Source organism: the organism of the source record quoted next, unplaced genomic scaffold, assembly GCF_019419815.1.
Source record: "Pyrus x bretschneideri cultivar Hongxiangsu unplaced genomic scaffold, Pyrus_bretschneideri_v1 Contig63, whole genome shotgun sequence".
Taxonomy (NCBI): domain Eukaryota; kingdom Viridiplantae; phylum Streptophyta; class Magnoliopsida; order Rosales; family Rosaceae; genus Pyrus; species Pyrus x bretschneideri.
Window position 1 is genome coordinate 468,474 of NW_025999802.1, and position 17,068 is coordinate 485,541.

The window sequence follows — 17,068 nt, forward strand, 5'->3', positions numbered from 1 at the left end:
TTCTGCTATTGCTTGCTGCATCATTCCAACGAAAACCATTTTCAAGCAAGCGCAAAAGGAAATCTCAAATTAAAAGTCGTTAATTCTCGCACTAATGCTTTCGAAATATTGGTGCTGCTGTTAAATTCTGTAGATGCGAGAATCATACGACTAAGAGGATATATTTATGAATAAGACATATATTTTCCTTGTCCAAGCAAATTTAATTCTCGCACTAATCTTCTAATCATGCACCGGAGGAAATTGTCATCTTTTCGAGATGAAAAGTTAGTGATGGGGTTGTCAGAATGAGTTTGACACTCTACCCTAACATTAAATTTGTCGTATTATGTTAACAAGTCTCGTAAGATATAAGCCTCGTCCATACAAACATATTGATTGCTTAACAAGCTATGCAAGTAACGAAGTGCCTCGAACATAGCCTGGGTCCAATTGAGCCCATTTATTTAAATCTGAGCCCAACTTCAACTCTCCAACCTCCTGATCTCCCTCCCATTCCCTCCCCTCCTATTTAAAGCAACGTACTCGTTTCGGCGGTTCGCACGACTACTCGCCGGCCACAACCCCAGACGACGGACCGCCAACCTCCACCGTGTCTATTTCTCTCTTCTCGCCGTCTTCGTCGACGAAATTGCTGTACAAGAATTTTGTAGGGTTTAGGAAGGTGACGACTGTCGAATGAGCTATGGCGTCTTCGAGTAAATCTTTGAAAGAGTATTTGAAACGGTATGAAGTGAATAACGAAGAGGAGGAGAAGAGAAAGAGGAGGAACAAGAAGCAGAAAACCAAGGCGGAGCCAGTGGGCGTTTTAGTGATGGATGAAGATCCTGTTTGGCAGAAACCGGTGAATGTCGGGGAAGACAATGGCGACAGTTCATCGGATGAAGACAAACCTGTAGTTGATGAGGACATTGAGATAAAGAGGATGAAGAGGCTTCAACAATTGAGGGCCAGACGTCCCATAAATTCCATTTCCGAAGATGGAAGCGGTTGGGTTACGGTTGGAGACTCTCCTCCAAAGCAGTCAAACTCTGAACCAATGTCTCTGGAATATAGTAGGGAAGATGCTGGCTTGTCACCTCCACGGCAGGGACGGAAGCACTTGCCTTCTCCTCCTGGATCAGACCTACCACCCCCCAGGAAAAGGAGGCAGGATGTTGATGCAGATTTTTCTCCACCAAGGTAGAGCAGGAAGGACGTCAGTGAAGATCTTTCTCCGCCAAGGAAGGGAAGGAAGCACGCTGATGCCGAACTTTCTCCACCTAGGAAAAGTAGGAACAATGTTGATACTGATCTTTCCCCACCAAGGAAAGGCAGGAGGGATGTTGATGCTGATCGTTCCCCACCAAGGAAAAGCAGGAAGGACATTGATGATGATCTTTGGCAGTGACGAGATCAATAAAACGAAGAAGGATGCGTGGTTAAGGTATGTGCCTGTTTTAACCAACATATTTATGCCGATGCATCATGATGAATAAGTAAAGTGCGTATCTTTTTGTTCAGCTAACTTGATTTCAAATCAAGTAGAGGGATCTTCATCCTCTTATTACTTTTCGCTAGAGGTTGTTTCGTGCTTTCATTGAAAACTTAACCATTGGTTTTGCCCTTTGTGGCCTAACTTACAAAATATTGTTTTCCGTAGATTTCAACAGATGGATCCTTCTGTAAGTGGGAGGGAGGCAGTACCTATATATCGTGATAAGAAAACAGGTAAGCTGAAGTTCTATTTTCTCCTTTTATAGTCATGTATATGACTTTTGTGTTGTTTATCTGGGTCTCACACGCCAACGCGGCAGGGGAACGCATTTCGAAGGAGGAGCTTTTGAGATCACCAAGGAGAATAGATGAAAACCAAAGGTATGCTGGAACTTATCATTTATTGTGCCTTTTGAATAGAGTGGTAACGGTCATTTTGCTTGTATTCGAATCAGGAGATAAAGTTGGAATGGGGCGAAGGCTTGGCCCAAAAGCGGGAAGCTGAAACTAAGCTGGAGGAATTAGAACTTGAGAAGGAGAAGCCTTTTGCACGGACTAGGTAAATGCTATGAAAGTCGTCCGAGTTATCTTTTCCTTTGTTTTCTTGGTATTGCAGTGTTTAATATTGTTCGTTGTAACCCTTCAATAGAGACCATCATTTGTTGTGTTTCGAAACTGTTTAAAGTCCTTATCACTTCTTATCCTTGCAGCATTTTCTGATTTATCTTGTGATCGCAGAGATGATCCAGAACTCGACAAAATTTTGAAGGAGAGAACAAGATGGGGCGATCCCATGGCACATTTGGTGAAGGTAATAAGTTAGGTTCGCTATGTTGTTGCTAACTTGGGGGTTGATGAGAAAATGAAGGAATCTGGATTCGTTATTCCGCAGGACATTCCTGTTCACAGCTGGTTAAAAAGAGGATTGGATGCTGCACCAAATCGACACGGTATAAGACCAGGGAGACATTGGGATGGAGTTGATCGCAGTAACGGTAGGTTCTCTTTTCCCATTCTGCATTTGAGTCCTTTCTTTTACTCTGTGGCATGATACGCCGAGGGAAAACATGTGCACGATTATTTCAGAATTTACTAATCTGTGCCTTCTGTGTCACGCAGGATTTGAGAAGGGAATGTTCAAAAGGAAGAATGAGAAACAAGCTACGCAGGCGGAAGCTTATCTTTGGTCTGTGGCAGATATGTGACTTGTACCGAGTAAGGAACTTGTGTGCTTGTATCTCCTGCCGTTGCCACTGGAGGCAACTTTTGTCAGTGGCCATAATGGTTGGTTTTGGTCTTTCCTTGCAAATATTATAGATTGCAAATGATGAACTAGTTTGATATGGAGATTCAAAAGATTTAGGGAGCTATCAGAGTAAATTTTGTTGAGATATAGGTTTTTTGGACTATTTCCTTGGATTGGATCGGGCCTTTTCTGGGTCGAAATAATGTTTACTTTTCTTGTGTCCTAACAAACCAATGCCTTGGGCCTTGATGATGGACTAAGCAATACTCGAAGACGAATTCGGATCACATTATTACTAGTTCATTGACAAGTTAAGCCCACTTTTTCTCCTTCTTAGTATGGATAATAACGTTTGTTCCATAAAAAAAATTCTCATTTTATTTTTTTCAATTTACTTTCTTTCTTTGTTTCTCGTTGCCTGCTTTAATTCTCGGCAACCAAACGGAATTTAGGACTCCACAATTTCGTTAATTTTTTTCCCTGCGCGGTTTGGAGCGCCTATAAAAGAAAGTTGGATAATTCGTCTGAAACTTATATATATATTTGCATGGCCGCATGTTCTATTCCATGGGAACCATAGGTTGCATCAATTTCTCATTAACAACAGAAAATTTTAATTTATTAAATTTAATCAATAAATTGGTTGTCAAGTACACATCAAATTTAAATTTTAAAAGACTTCTTTTAGCTACAGAATACGAGTAAGTAAGAATTAATTTAAAAAATCGAATCAAAATTCTAAAATTAATATTTCATATAACTAGAACTGTTCCAAACAATAAAATAAGTAAAAAAAAATCTATTAGAATAAAAGACAATAATAAAAAAGTTGTCCCAACCGAGCTTGTAGTGATCGGCACGCCCACAGCAGTACTCCTCCGTTTGTAGAACCTTGTCGCCGCTTCCGGCATACAACTGCCTCCAATTTGCTCATGCACCACTGTCTGTGTATTACTTCCTGAAGGCTCTTCCACACCCTTTGCTTCCTGCTGCGCTCTCCGTATCTCCCCTGCTATTTTCAGTGTTTCCGACTCCATTCTTGCCGATTCATCTTGTTTTTCGCACATCTTCCTATTCAAAAGGTAGTTCTTCCTATTCAAAAGGTAGTTCTTTCTATTCAAAAGGTAGTTCTTCCTATTCAAAAGAACGTTCTTCCTATTCAAAAGGTAGTTCTTTCTATTCAAAAGGTAGTTCTTCCTATTCAAACGAACGTTCCTCCTATTCAAACGAACATTCTTCGTATTCAAAAGAAAGTTCTTCCTATTCAAAAGAAAGTTCTTCTTACTGAAAACCAAGTTCTCCATACCCAAATGCATGTTCTTCTTCGTATCCATGGCTTCCTGCAACTTCACTACTTTTAACAGTGCTTTAAGAGACGTATTCAATTCAGTAAGTCGATGCGTGTAGCTGGCCTTCGAGCGTCTGCACCAAATGCACAAGATGTTCCAGTTCCACTTTCTACGCTTCGATAAACGCTTAACGAGCTTTTTACCCTGCTTCATTTGTTGTTGGAGACGTTCTATGTCATCGTTTGGGAGATTCAGTTCCACGTTATGGTCTTTTATCCCTTGGATGATCCACGGTCGTAAACCGTCTAGTGTAGTTTGAAGATCTTTAAGGACGCTTTCGTACTTAGAAACTGTCCCTATCGATGCCTTCACGGCATCATACAGTCCGTCAAACAATTTTCCTATGAGAGCCCCTGTAATCACAGTCACCGCCATGATTTACGAGCTTCCAAAAACTCCCTGCACGCAAAAAGCAGAAAAAAACTTGTGTTCGATTCAATCTAAAACGATCAACCTTACTATTGCTCAGTCGGATTCAGATCAGTTTTACTCTAGCGGATAATGAATGGAAAGAGTTACGTTGAATACTTCACTAATTTATTCATCCTTTAAGGGTTACAATATATAGACACACGTGCCTTGTTTTACAAGGAAAGTAACTACAAGATAAGGAAACTAACTTGTAAAGATAAAGAAAGTAAATACAAAAGGCTAAGTAGGTTAAAATTTCCAATTGCTGTTGGGAAAGAAGAAAAGGAATGTGGACGTGTTATTTCCCATACAAATTGGGAAATAGGTTTTTCTTTCGGATGTTAGATTAGGAAATAAGCCATGCACATCCAATATCGTGACAAAAAAATATGGGCCTTACCGTTCATCATTTGGGTCGGGCTCAAAAGACATCCAGAAATTTGTCTTATTTTATTTTTCAAATAAAGGTCACGTGACGTGCACAAACAGAGAGTTGAGACGGAGAAAGCCAGCGAGAAAGGCGAGAAATCCGCAAGTTGGTGGCCGCGCGGTGGCGGCGGCGTCGTCGTCGTCTCGTGATCCAAACGGTGATCCAACGGTTGAAGGCCCGTCTGGATCCAACCCTGGCCTGTTTCTTCTTGCAGGCGTCGTCGACTTGGTACGTACCTTTCACGCTCTCAAAATTGTCGTTTTATTTTTTTTCAATTTACTTACTTTGTTTGTTTCTTGTTGCCTGCTTTTTTCTCGGCAACCAAACGGAAGACTGCACAATTTCGTTAATTTTATTCTCTGCTCAGTTAGGATTTTTCAGTAGAGTAGAATTGTCATAAAAACAGATGAAAATTCGAGAAGTGTAAAATTCCACGATTGGAACGCCTAGAAAAAGTTGGATAATTTCGTCTGGAACTTTGTTTTGCTCAATCGGAGATACTAAGAACCCATAAATTCTGCAGAATCTTACATATGTGTGTTTAAAGTCTGAAAATTTTCTAAATTTGTCATCTGTTTGAAACAATGGCTGAGTTGTTGTTGTTGTATCGATCAGGTGCCGCCTAATCGATACAACAACAACAACAATGATAAAGCCCTAGATCACTGAGTGGGGTTGACTGTATGAATCCAAGAACGCTACGTAAGTTACGTAGTGGTGTTTATCCCACTTGGTTCATCCCGAATTGCTGATTTATCCATGAATCGTTTGACTATGGCTCCGCATTCTCTACAAGTACAAGTATTGTGAGGGAAAGTTGAAAAGAACACTATTTAGGGAGTGCAATAGAGGACCTGAGATCCCATGCGAATAATCAATTGGAGGAGTGGAGATTGGTAAGACCAGTGTCCAGGAGAGACTTTGATGATCTTTCACTACAAGTTGTGAAGGAACTAGAGACGTTGATTTTTGAAATTTTCAATCTTTGAGAATTAATGAACTTCCACTCAGTTTTAGGGATCCGCTCTAATTTTTTCAGTTATAAGATAAGTAAGCTTAATTTGGATCCCATCTTATGTTAAACCATGTGTGTTGTAGGTTAGGTGGAAAGACAGAAAATGGTAGGAGTTACTCCAGACAATGGAAGTAGGAGACGTTTACCGCAGTGGATGCTGGGCATATCTTCTGGTGTCCAAGTAAGCAAACCTGGTAATGTTAAGGAAAATGGAAAGGAGCTTCTGGAAGGGACCCAATCTCACGAAAATGAAACCTTGGAAGAAAACCCGCATGTTCTTGTAAAATGTGAGACAAAGAGAAGAAAAAGAAAATCAACCGAACCGGATGCAGACTTTGAAGATGATGTCCCAGAAACTGTTCCAGAAAAGAAGCGTAATGGACGTGGGAGAAGAAAAGTTCAGGAGCCTGCAGCTCCAAAGAGACAAAAAACAAAGGATCCTGGAGAAGGGATACAGCTTCAGGAAAAGGAAACTCTGGAAGAGAATTCACACTTTCTTACAAAATGTGAGACAAAAAGAAGAAAAAGTAAATCAGATGAACAAGAAGTACGGACTTCGACTGTTGATGATGTTGAACTGACGGTGGAAGATTTAGTGATCATTGCTGAAGAGGTAATTTTCTCTTTAATATTGAAAAGAACTGATTCTGATATTTTCTGCTCTTAAATCTGTATGATATAGGGCTGTAGTTTCTATTTGTAAACAAGATCTTATGATATATTCTACGATATTTTACTGGAACACAAACTGGAGAAATTACATTTCTATCAATAGCTGTTGATTGTTTATCTTGGTCTCCAAGATTAGATAGAGATTGACTTAAGAAATATCGTGATGATAGTACACAAGATATTTTCTCTTTAATATTGAAAAGAACCGATTCTGATATTTTCTGCTCTTAAATCCGTATGATATAGGTCTGTAGTTTCTATTTGTAAACAAGATCTTATGATATATTCGACGATATTTTACTGGAACACAAATTGGAGAAATTACATTTCTATCAATAGCTGTTGATTGTTTATCTTGGTCTCCAAGATTTGATAGAGATTGACTTAAGAAATATCGTGATGATAGTACACAAGATATTTTCTCTTTAATGTTGAAAAGAACCGATTCTGATATTTTCTGCTCTTAAATCTGTATGATATAGGGCCGTAGTTTCTATTTGTAAACAAGATCTTATGATATATTCTACGATATTTTACTGTAACACAAACTGGAGAAATTACATTTCTATCAATAGCTGTTGATTGTTTATCTTGGTCTCCAAGATTAGATAGAGATTGACTTAAGAAATATCGTGATGATAGTACACAAGATATTTTCTCTTTAATATTGAAAAGAACCGATTCTGATATTTTCTGCTCTTGAATCTGTATGATATAGGGCTGTAGTTTCGATTTGTAAACAAGATCTTAGGATATATTCTACGATATTTTACTGGAACACAAACTGGAGAAATTACATCTCTATCAATAGCTGTTGATTGTTTATCTTGGTCTCCAAGATTAGATGGAGATTGACTTAAGAAATATCGTGATGATAGTACACAAGATAGAATCCTAATGTCACTATCATTTTGCTGCAGTATATTGAAGCTGATAGAAGTATGAAGCGAGAAGAATTATCGAACCAAGAACGTGAATCAGACAGGAGACTTGTAGAAAGAGTCTGTTCCGGTAATGTGTTCGAAGATTCTGTTGATGCCCAAAAGGGTAATCAAGGATCACTTATCCCGGATACAACTACGTCCAAGCCAAATGGGAGTTTGACAAGTACAGAAATGAACTTGAATTCCAGCGGGAGAGATGATCCTGCTCAGGACATGCTGGATCTGTTTTTAGGGCCGTTACTGAAGAAAACCGTCGAGAAGGAGACAAAGGAGAAGGACAGAAAGGCTCAAATGTTGACAGAGAATATGACATTTTCCCAAGAATTCAAAAGACAAAGTGAGAGTAATGTCATTAGAGAAGAAATTCCCCCCGCCCCCATAGTGAAGAAGAAGAGCAGTCTTAGAGACAAGGTGGCAATGTTTCTTGACTGAACCAGATACTGAAAACTGTTAACAGGGCGGATCTGTATGGTACAATGAAAGGTAAAGTTCAGACGATACATGATCCTGGAGACTGATCAGATGCATCAGATGCAACAATCAGTCTTCTTTGCGGATTTATCATCTCGCCGCAGATGCTACTCTGGATAGAGATCTGCCACTCTTGGCCTTGGTTTGTGACCAAATCTCTACGATTTGGTTAAGTGTGTTGCATAGATAGATACTACAATTCTGTCATCTGTTTAGCAATTGGCATGTAACATGATATTTTTCTGTAAATTCTTTCAATTATTAACATATCTCACTTAAAGAGTATAGAGCTGCCTAATTTTGATTTTTAAGATAACTACCCCATTCGTAATTGTACTTTCACTATCTCTGTTTCACTTACCATACCAAGGTTAAATTTTACCTTCAATATTTCTCCCGCTTGTGTACAGAATTTTTTTCCTTAATAATCTTCTTCAATGGAGTGGTATGTGTTTTTACGGGTTGAGCTTGGAGGTTAAGGGTTAATGCAACTGCCGCATAGGATATTCGATAGTGGTAATGTTAGGAAGATTAAATTTGTACGTCAAATTTAAGTAAACTAAATGACATGAAAGTTGATGATTGGATTATCACTTGAGTGTTGATTAACGTGTTTATTTCTTACTGGTGACATATCACTCAATTTGCAAATTTAGTTTACTTAGCATTACTCATCAGGGCATTACGTTGGGTGGGACATAGGTAATGCTAGAGCGACAAAATTTTGTAAACTAAATGACATAGAAATTGATAATTGAATTATTACTTAAATGTTGATAAACGTGTTTTTTTTTTTTTTACGACACATTATTGAGTTTGCAAATTTAACCTACCTAATATTACTCGGTGTGACTTGTCGGTTTGAATTTATGAAACATAAATTAAATAATTTAATTTTTGTGAAAGGTATTTAAAGATGACGTGATTAGACATTTATAATTTGTTTTTGTAGCGTGAAGCAACGGTTAAAGATGACGTGATTAGACGTCTATAATTTTTCTTGTCAAGAGAGGCTACAATTAAAGATAACCTGATTGGACACCCGTAATTTATACTTGTTAAGCAAGACGACGGTTGAAGATGACGTGATTGGCGACCGGTAAGTTTTTCTTGTCGAGTGAGGCAGCCACCGCCGTAGTGTGAATATTCTTTTCGTAACCGCCCAACTCAGTACAGCTTTCTTGTCCTTCAAGTTTTGATTAGCTTCTTTTGCTTTACTTTGCAACCCTGTCAATCGTTATTCTTCGTTGTTTGTGCCCTGTGCTTTCTTTTCTGTCCGGTTGACAGTTTGACACTTTGACTGTGAGAGTGAGAGAGAGAGATCCAACAAGTTAACGGCCGTCGTTTCGTCGGAGGGGTGATTTTAATATCGTGGCTGACACTATACTTAACGGCCGTCAATTGGTTGGCGTCTTATTTCACACTTTCACTTTTGTCTGCATGTTTGTGTGTCAGAAATTTTACTCCAGAAACTGCGCTGGTCTTTTTCTGAGTTTGTGTGATTGAACGGAATAGCCTTTTGTTGCTTGATTGCTTCCCAAATCAACATCTTTTTACATCACCTTTAACTTTATCTCACTTTCACCACTCATGTGTTACTATAAAAAAAAAAACAATGGGCTAGATTCAAAGCATATTACCATACTTGGAGAGAAATTTCGGTAGACACATCATATGGTCCATCATTTATCTAATGTCGGCAGCTCACATCTTAGAAAGAAGTTTCCTTGATATTTTTCATATAATTATTAATAATGCAATATCTCTCTTCCTCCTCCCTCCTCTGCTTGTTTGTTTTAGTGAAGATTACAAATGGTGAGAATATAATATATCATTTTATAGTTGAAATGATAAAATATGTTTGAGGAGGAGGACTGCCACATGACTATTAAGGAGGGATGTTTTCCTTGAAGACAAGATAGCAGGCGTTGACTTTTGACTATTGAATGGAATCAACTTATAATCTTTTAATAAAAATCTAATATTTAAAATAGGATCATTTTGGTTCCGATCCCTAATCAACTAATCGTTAGATCGAAATCTTGTTTATTTAAATATTTTGATCGAGGTCCTTAACCTCATTTAAGAGATTTAACTCATGCATTTATGCATTTAATGCCCTACAAATTATGAAATTTAAACAAATTCAAATATTATTTTTAAAATATAATACATACTTAAAAATCAATTTTGGAGTAAATTGTTCTTCACAAAAATTATTAAAAAATAAAAAAATGTACCCGCATATTTAAAAAAAAAAAAAAACCATTGATATATCTTTAAAACATAAATAATAAATTAGCATGGGTACATTTAGCAAAATTCAATATGGGTGCAAATACAATAAAAGTTTAAAAAATATGGGCACAAAAAGGAATTAATATATGGGTACGAATTAAAACTCATAAGAAAATTTGTACAAATTAAAAAAAGGGTTGCAAATTAAAAATGGGTACAAACTAAAAATAAAAATATACCTAATGTAACGTTTCTAACACTTGGTATAATTAATGACGTATATTTTTATCATATACCAAATGAATATATTTAGAAATAACAAATATTTTATTATTGAAATAATTAATGACATATATTAAAGTCTAAGGACCTTGATCAAAACCTGAAAATGAATAAGGTTTTAATCAATGGAGTAGGAAAAATAGGGATGAGAGCCTAATTTTTTCTTTAAAATAATATACTTGTACTAAACTAATCATGTTGCATGATTTTCTATTCATATTTTTTAGGATAAATTAGAACTAGATGTCTTATTTTAGATTTTTCTAAATTAAACATCTATTACATTTCAACTTTTGATTAAAGTGCTTTTACTTTTAATTAAACTGTATATTCCAGGTATATTCTTAATTTAAGTATTTTATAAATTCTTTTAAATCCATTTCTATGTAAAAAAAAAAATGCACTCAATAATATTCATTAATTTATTGCTATTTTTATGGAATCTTATCCTGTCCTCAATTTAAGGATTCAATTATATCTACTGGGGTTCAAGATTAATTGGCTGAAATATAGTTTTTCCAACTCAACATTTTATATAGATTATAAAAAACAAGAGTTCGTTTATAATTAAAATTGAGATGTAGACTAGACTGCCTAATTTCATGCAACTGAAAATAAATTTGAATTTTTTAACAACTACTTATGGTAGAAACGTGAACTAAGAGTGTTCACATTTTTATTTAAATGAGTCCTTATTCCAATAATTAATTATTAAGAGTTGACAAAATATTTGTTAGTGCAATGTTTTAATGTGAAAAGTTATCTTTTTTTTGCGTTACACAACTTACACATAACGTACCATAAGTTTTGTACGTACCAAAATAAGGATAATACAACGTACTAATAACTTGATTCTTACTAAATAAAGAATTGCATAACGTACCAAAAGAAATATTTTATAACGTACCAAAATACTAATACGTACCCAGATTAAATTTATATAATGTACCAATAACGTACCAAATGATTGGTACGTTATATTTAATATATCTGTTTGGTACGTTATATTTAATATATGTGCATGTTATATTTCATAATTGTATGTTAATAGGATGTTTATGTGTTTTTGGAATTTAAAACAACAAATTATTTGAATAAGAAAAATTCATTTTGAACGAATTATAATAAGATAAGATAGGATGTTTGTGATGATTTTAGAATATTTGTGATATTATTTTCTGAACTAGTTGGTTAATTAAATACAATAAAAATCATATTTTTTAATTAAAAATTAGTAGAAGAATGTTTGATCAAAAGTTTAAAAGTTACAGATGTTTGATTAAAAAAATTCAAATTTGAGGCATCTATATCAAAATGCCCCTATTTTTTATGCTGCAGGCTGCACCGGTTTTATAGTATGAATCAAATATAGTACGCATCGGAATCTTTAGGGGTTGGATGTTTAAGCGTACATTTCATTCATTTTGCACTTGATACATATTATGTGCCGGTCCATTCTAGAGCTTTCGTGGTTGCTATCGAAGACGGAATCTCGAAAGGCCGACTTTGCGTCCAAGTTTCTGAACATCTTGCTGGACTTGGTTTCTGTAATCTCGAAAACTGAAGTTTCTATAGATGGAAGACTGTGATCTGCAACTGCCGATTAAAGAGTCGTAGGAAGGGCACATGAAGTATGCTATTGAGTAGCGTTCCCTCTTCTCATTTGCCATCACCTTGTGCTCCACACTTTTGTACACGTCATTGCTCCACGCCTGTATTAACACAATTAGGGTTTACGAACTAATTAATCCAAAGTAATTAACCACAGCTTAATTATTATAAAACTAATCAAATTAATGGGAGTTGAGCGTTGACGTTTTTGAAGAGCTAATAACAATTCCTCACCTGAAAAAGATCTCCGATGTTTACGATAAGTGCATCTTGGTTGGGTTTTACAGCAACCCATTTGGAGTCTTTCAAGAGCTGAAGTCCTCCCACTTCGTCTTGGCTTAGAATTGTGAGGAAATCGCTGTCAGTGTGAGGCACTAAGCCGAACATCTCCGGTGATATCGGACAAGCCGGGTAGCGGTTCAATCGGAGAAAGCAAGTGCTCGAGTCACAAATGTCTTGCAGCGCTTCCTTCCGGTGTCCCAGGTTGTTCACTAGGATCCCGGCTAGCAACTCCGCTAGGTTTGACATTTCTCCCTGCAAATTCCTCCATCTCTTCCCTGTACAAAATTTCCAAAAAAGAAGGGTTGGTGAGTTATTAGTGACAAAGGGTACTGCCAATGCAGCATTGGCCACTGTGATGGCTTACAGAAGCAACTTGAAAGTTCCAAGTTGCATTCAGAAGGACCACTCAGTAACAGGCCACAGTTTCTTCCAGAATATTACAGCGCACATGTTTATTTTTGTTTCTTAATTCTCATTTATTTTATTCGATGTAAAAGTTACAAATGAACAAGTACATGTGTATAAAAGAAAAAAACAGGTTGCCAAACCACTTTGCTAAGTTCATTAGATAATTACACTACCTGAGCGAGCTAAAATCGTCCCCATAGCAAGCTTGGTCCGATATTTTTGTGACAGGAATGTGAAAAGATTCGGACCAAGAGTACTGAGTCGGACCAGTAGCGGTCGGTGTCCCCCACCTGTACGAATTATTAAGCAGCCCGCAAGTAGCTTTCCATTCGAAGGGCGCTCCAAACAGTTTGAGCTGCTCCGTCCGCATATTCCGTAGTAGCTCGGAGCTTATCCCGTGGTTCACCACTTGAAAAAAACCCCACTCCGACGACGCTCTGCAGATGGCTGCAGTGCATTCTAGCCTCTCCCTCTCGTCGAGGCTATTCAGCCCGTTGAGGTCTATCAACGGGAGCTGGCATTCTTCCGTGACCGCTCCTCCTTGTCCGCGGTCGATGCCTTGGCAATGATGGTTGCGCACGAGGGATTTGTAATGGTGTTGGAGAGGAGGGGTTGAGTCTATCATATTTGTGTGTTTTGGTGATGAGGGTTGTGAAGTTTGAATGAGTTGATGAGGAGGAGGTTATGAAGTGCGGTACAAGGTGAAAAATGAGAAGTACCAAATATACGTATGGAAATATATATACGGTTAAAGAGAGAAAGAGGAGAGAGAGGAGGAGGAGGAGGAGGAGGGCACAAGAGAACAAGAAGAAAAGAACAAACGTGCGAAAGGAGAAATTTTTAATTGTGACGCGGAAGGAGAGGGGTCAAAAGGGGAGCTCTCAAGGGGTGACAAGTGTCAGAAGAAGACCATTTCTTTTGTGATATTGTTCTTGAGAGAGGCCTGAGAGGAGACCAAGTCAATCAGTCGACACAGATACTAATTAAATGTTGAAAACAATTGATAAAAAAAAAGATGGGAAAATGATAAAGGGGATGAATCCGACCTAATTCGTCCTTTTTGGCTCTGTGGACAATATGAAAAGCTTAAATCAATGGAATAAGACCCATTCATTTCCTCCTGTTTGGCAATGGCAAGAGCTAGCTAAGCCTGTCCCCAGTTGCTCATTTGACTTTTGTTTTGGTCCTTCATACAAAGTTATTAGTTAAAGGATATTGCTTGGTTTCTTTTGAAAATGTTATTTTTTATTTTTGCAAATTACGGTTCAAACACATAAGTTCATAAAACACAAGTGTTTACTGCCTTGTCTACCACTACCAGTAATCGAGTTTTAACCTTCAATTAATCTGTTTAATTTGTATTTGCAAAGAAACTTAGGAACCAACTAATTAACATGAGGAGGAATCATTATCATTTTACTATAAACTAAGCTATTTAAATATCACAGAACATGTCATGGGATTGACTTCTCCTTTTTCTGCTGACTTCACAAACATGTATATTATATGTAAACATTAATAAAAAATTTCTTTTAACGTTGTTATCTTTTATGTAATCCTTTGTATTCCCAGCCCTAATTTAAATAATTTATGATTAATTAATTGGTGAGGCAGCAGGCAGGGACAGGCAGAATTGAGAAATGAAATTCCAAAAAGACAAGTGCCATGTGATGTGATTTTACAACACCAACACTGTGTTTTATGTTTTTGATCCCTAATTATATATGTGATAATAATATAATCCTTATAATTAATCTTTAATCACACTCATTAGATGCCTTAAAGTGGCATTATCACCTTTAAACTCTCCTTAAATTTAGCGAAAAATAAGCATCTAATCTTCTAGTACATCCATGATATCCGTGAGAGACTTTTAAATTTCACATTTACTTTCGAGGTCGTAGGAGACCCAGATTTATTTTTACTGCTGCAATGCTGCATGTGCATGTGCCGCTTTCGAAGTTAATTTGAAACTTTGAATAATCATTTTATAAAAATAATGATTAAGAAAAAAGAAAACCACATGTTAAGGTGGGGCCCCAAAATCTTAAGCAAATTAAGCAATTAGGTCATCAAGGGAAGGGAGGGAGACACGGTGCCGCCCATATGACTCGATCCCTCCCTGAAGGCTCGACAATATGATGTAACAATCTATCGATGTGTAATGTGTTGCTGGTGCTGGTGCTGGTGCCGCCCAAAAGGCAGAGAGGCATACACAGAACAGCGGCATGTCTTGTTCAGTCCACAACTCTCTGATCACAACAAACACAACCAACTTAATTTTGTTCGTTTGGCAGGCAGTAGGTCTGTGAATCGGCTCGATTAAAAAACGAATCAAAGCTTGAGCATTGATATATTTGGTTCACAAAAGGTCGTGGGAAGAAGCTTGTATTCTTTTACGAAGAAACCTCAAAATGGGTTTGGGTTCTGCTTAAATAGTTGGATTTAGTTCATGAAAGTAACAAGTTAAGACTAATTAAGCTTGATTTAGAACGAACGTACCAAACTAGAGTATTGATATGTTTGGTTTATAAAATTCGTGATAGACTTATATTTATCATGAGACAGCTCGAACTAAGTTTGAACTTGAAGTTTTAATTAGTACAGGAAATGAGTTCTTCATACTGTCGTACAACTGACTTGTAAACTAAATTATAATAACGCCGGGGACCAATTGGGCGGCTAAGTTTCTTGGGTCTACTTTTATTCATCAAATGCTCAAACAAAGAGATTTATGGATTTTTAAACAGTTAAATAAATAAATTCTTTGACTAAAACCCTAAAAAACTTGAATGCAAATATGAATATACAATCCACGTGCAGGCTTTGGTCGGATTCGTATGTTGTTTACGATAATCTCATAAAACGTCTTGGTTTTTGGAAGAATATGCTTTTGGCATTTTTTCCAAGAGATTTGGTTGTTACTTGTTAGTCAAGGCAAAAGAGACATAACAATTTATAAACATTCATCTCATATATTATTCTCCTTAAATATGCACGGAAAAAATAAGCCATTCAAATTTAAAAGTTGATCTTCTATCTATTTGGACAAAAAAAACATTACGTTCTTGGTACGGAAAGTGCTTTGTCCGAGAATTAGCACTTGATTCCAAAAGCAACAATATATATGGAAATTACCAAAAATACATTTGTGGGATTTGGTTGGATGCGTATAGTTTTCTTTGTCACTTTTGATTCGGAACCTAATGCTCAACAAATTGTGATTAGACGATTTCATTTTCTTATCAAAGAGCGGTTTGAAAGTGTTTTTATAACGATCCATTATTACAAATTATAAAACTGTTTTCAAATACCTTATAATGTTTTGGACCTCGCTGTTATATTTTGTACTTATTTTTTTAGTTTTCGGCTTAAATATTCTACTAAATATACATTTGTTGCACAATAAATCGTAGATCCGACTTCCAAATACCATATAAAGTTTTATTTGTACATAAATCATCATTTAATCTGTTTATTTTATAAATCAAATGAGACCCCTATTCTACTAAAACTAAGAATGCCAAATTCTATTAGTTTATATTATTTTTTGTTTTTCAACTGGGACCCTCTATTAATTTATAATGTTTTTTTTTCAACTTTAAAAATGAATAAAAAAATTAGTTTCTAAACCTAATTAATGTTAGGATCACATCCACAGGTCTTGCAACATTTTCCTTCAATCCCATGCAAAATATTTCCTAAAACTAATTTTTTTTTATTTTTTCCACAAAAACTGTGACTTATGAACCACGTTTTCTAATCGATTTTGAGAATTTTTACGGGATTCATTGTAAGCCAAATTTTGAATCCTTCTCATTGCACCGCATGTTACCTAAAATTAATTTTAGGACATTCTAAATATTTTCAACACCTTCAATCTCTTTGAGGGCTCTGCTATTAGTTTATATTATTTTTTATATTCTTCAACTTTGAAAATCAAAAAAACATGTTTCGGAATTTAATAAATGGTCGGATCACATCTAAAGGTCTTGCAACATTTTCCTTAACTCCAACACAAAATATTTCCTAAAACTAAAAATTTCAATTTTTCCACAACAACTGTGAGCAACTCTCGTTTTCAAATTGATTTTTGAGAATTACTTTTATTTTTTTCAAATTTAAAAATTAATAAAAATAGAACCGGAACCTAAGAAATCATAGGATCTCATTCAAAGGTCTTGCAAATTTTTCTCAACCCCAACGCAAAATATTTTCTAAAACTAAAAAAAT

At 36.2% G+C, this 17,068-nt stretch overlaps 2 protein-coding genes and 1 pseudogene across 2 annotated transcripts; 2 read left to right on the forward strand and 1 right to left on the reverse strand.

Moving 5' to 3' along the window:
- The first annotated feature begins 670 nt into the window (after positions 1-670).
- Positions 671-2,681, forward strand: LOC125471955 (annotated as a pseudogene).
- Positions 2,682-4,861: 2,180 nt separating this feature from the next.
- LOC125471886 lies at positions 4,862-8,299 on the forward strand. The gene is made up of 3 exons (XM_048572810.1): positions 4,862-5,140; positions 6,016-6,540; positions 7,520-8,299. The coding sequence occupies exons 2-3, from the start codon at positions 6,031-6,033 to the stop codon at positions 7,973-7,975; spliced, it is 966 nt and encodes a 321-aa protein (XP_048428767.1). The 5' UTR covers positions 4,862-5,140; positions 6,016-6,030; the 3' UTR covers positions 7,976-8,299.
- Positions 8,300-11,766: 3,467 nt separating this feature from the next.
- LOC103933130 (gibberellin 2-beta-dioxygenase 8-like) lies at positions 11,767-13,642 on the reverse strand. Its single transcript, XM_009342783.2, is given in 4 exon segments — positions 11,767-12,246; positions 12,380-12,679; positions 12,681-12,702; positions 13,009-13,642. Coding segments are annotated over 4 exon segments (1,011 nt in total). The 5' UTR covers positions 13,461-13,642; the 3' UTR covers positions 11,767-12,009.
- Positions 13,643-17,068: the final 3,426 nt, after the last annotated feature.

Coding starts and splice junctions, on each gene's coding strand:
- LOC125471886 (XM_048572810.1), top strand. CDS start 6,031: ATGGTAGGAGTTACTCCAGACAATGGAAGTAGGAGACGTTTACCGCAG. Junction 6,541..7,519: donor TAGTGATCATTGCTGAAGAG/GTAATTTTCTCT, acceptor ATTTTGCTGCAG/TATATTGAAGCTGATAGAAG.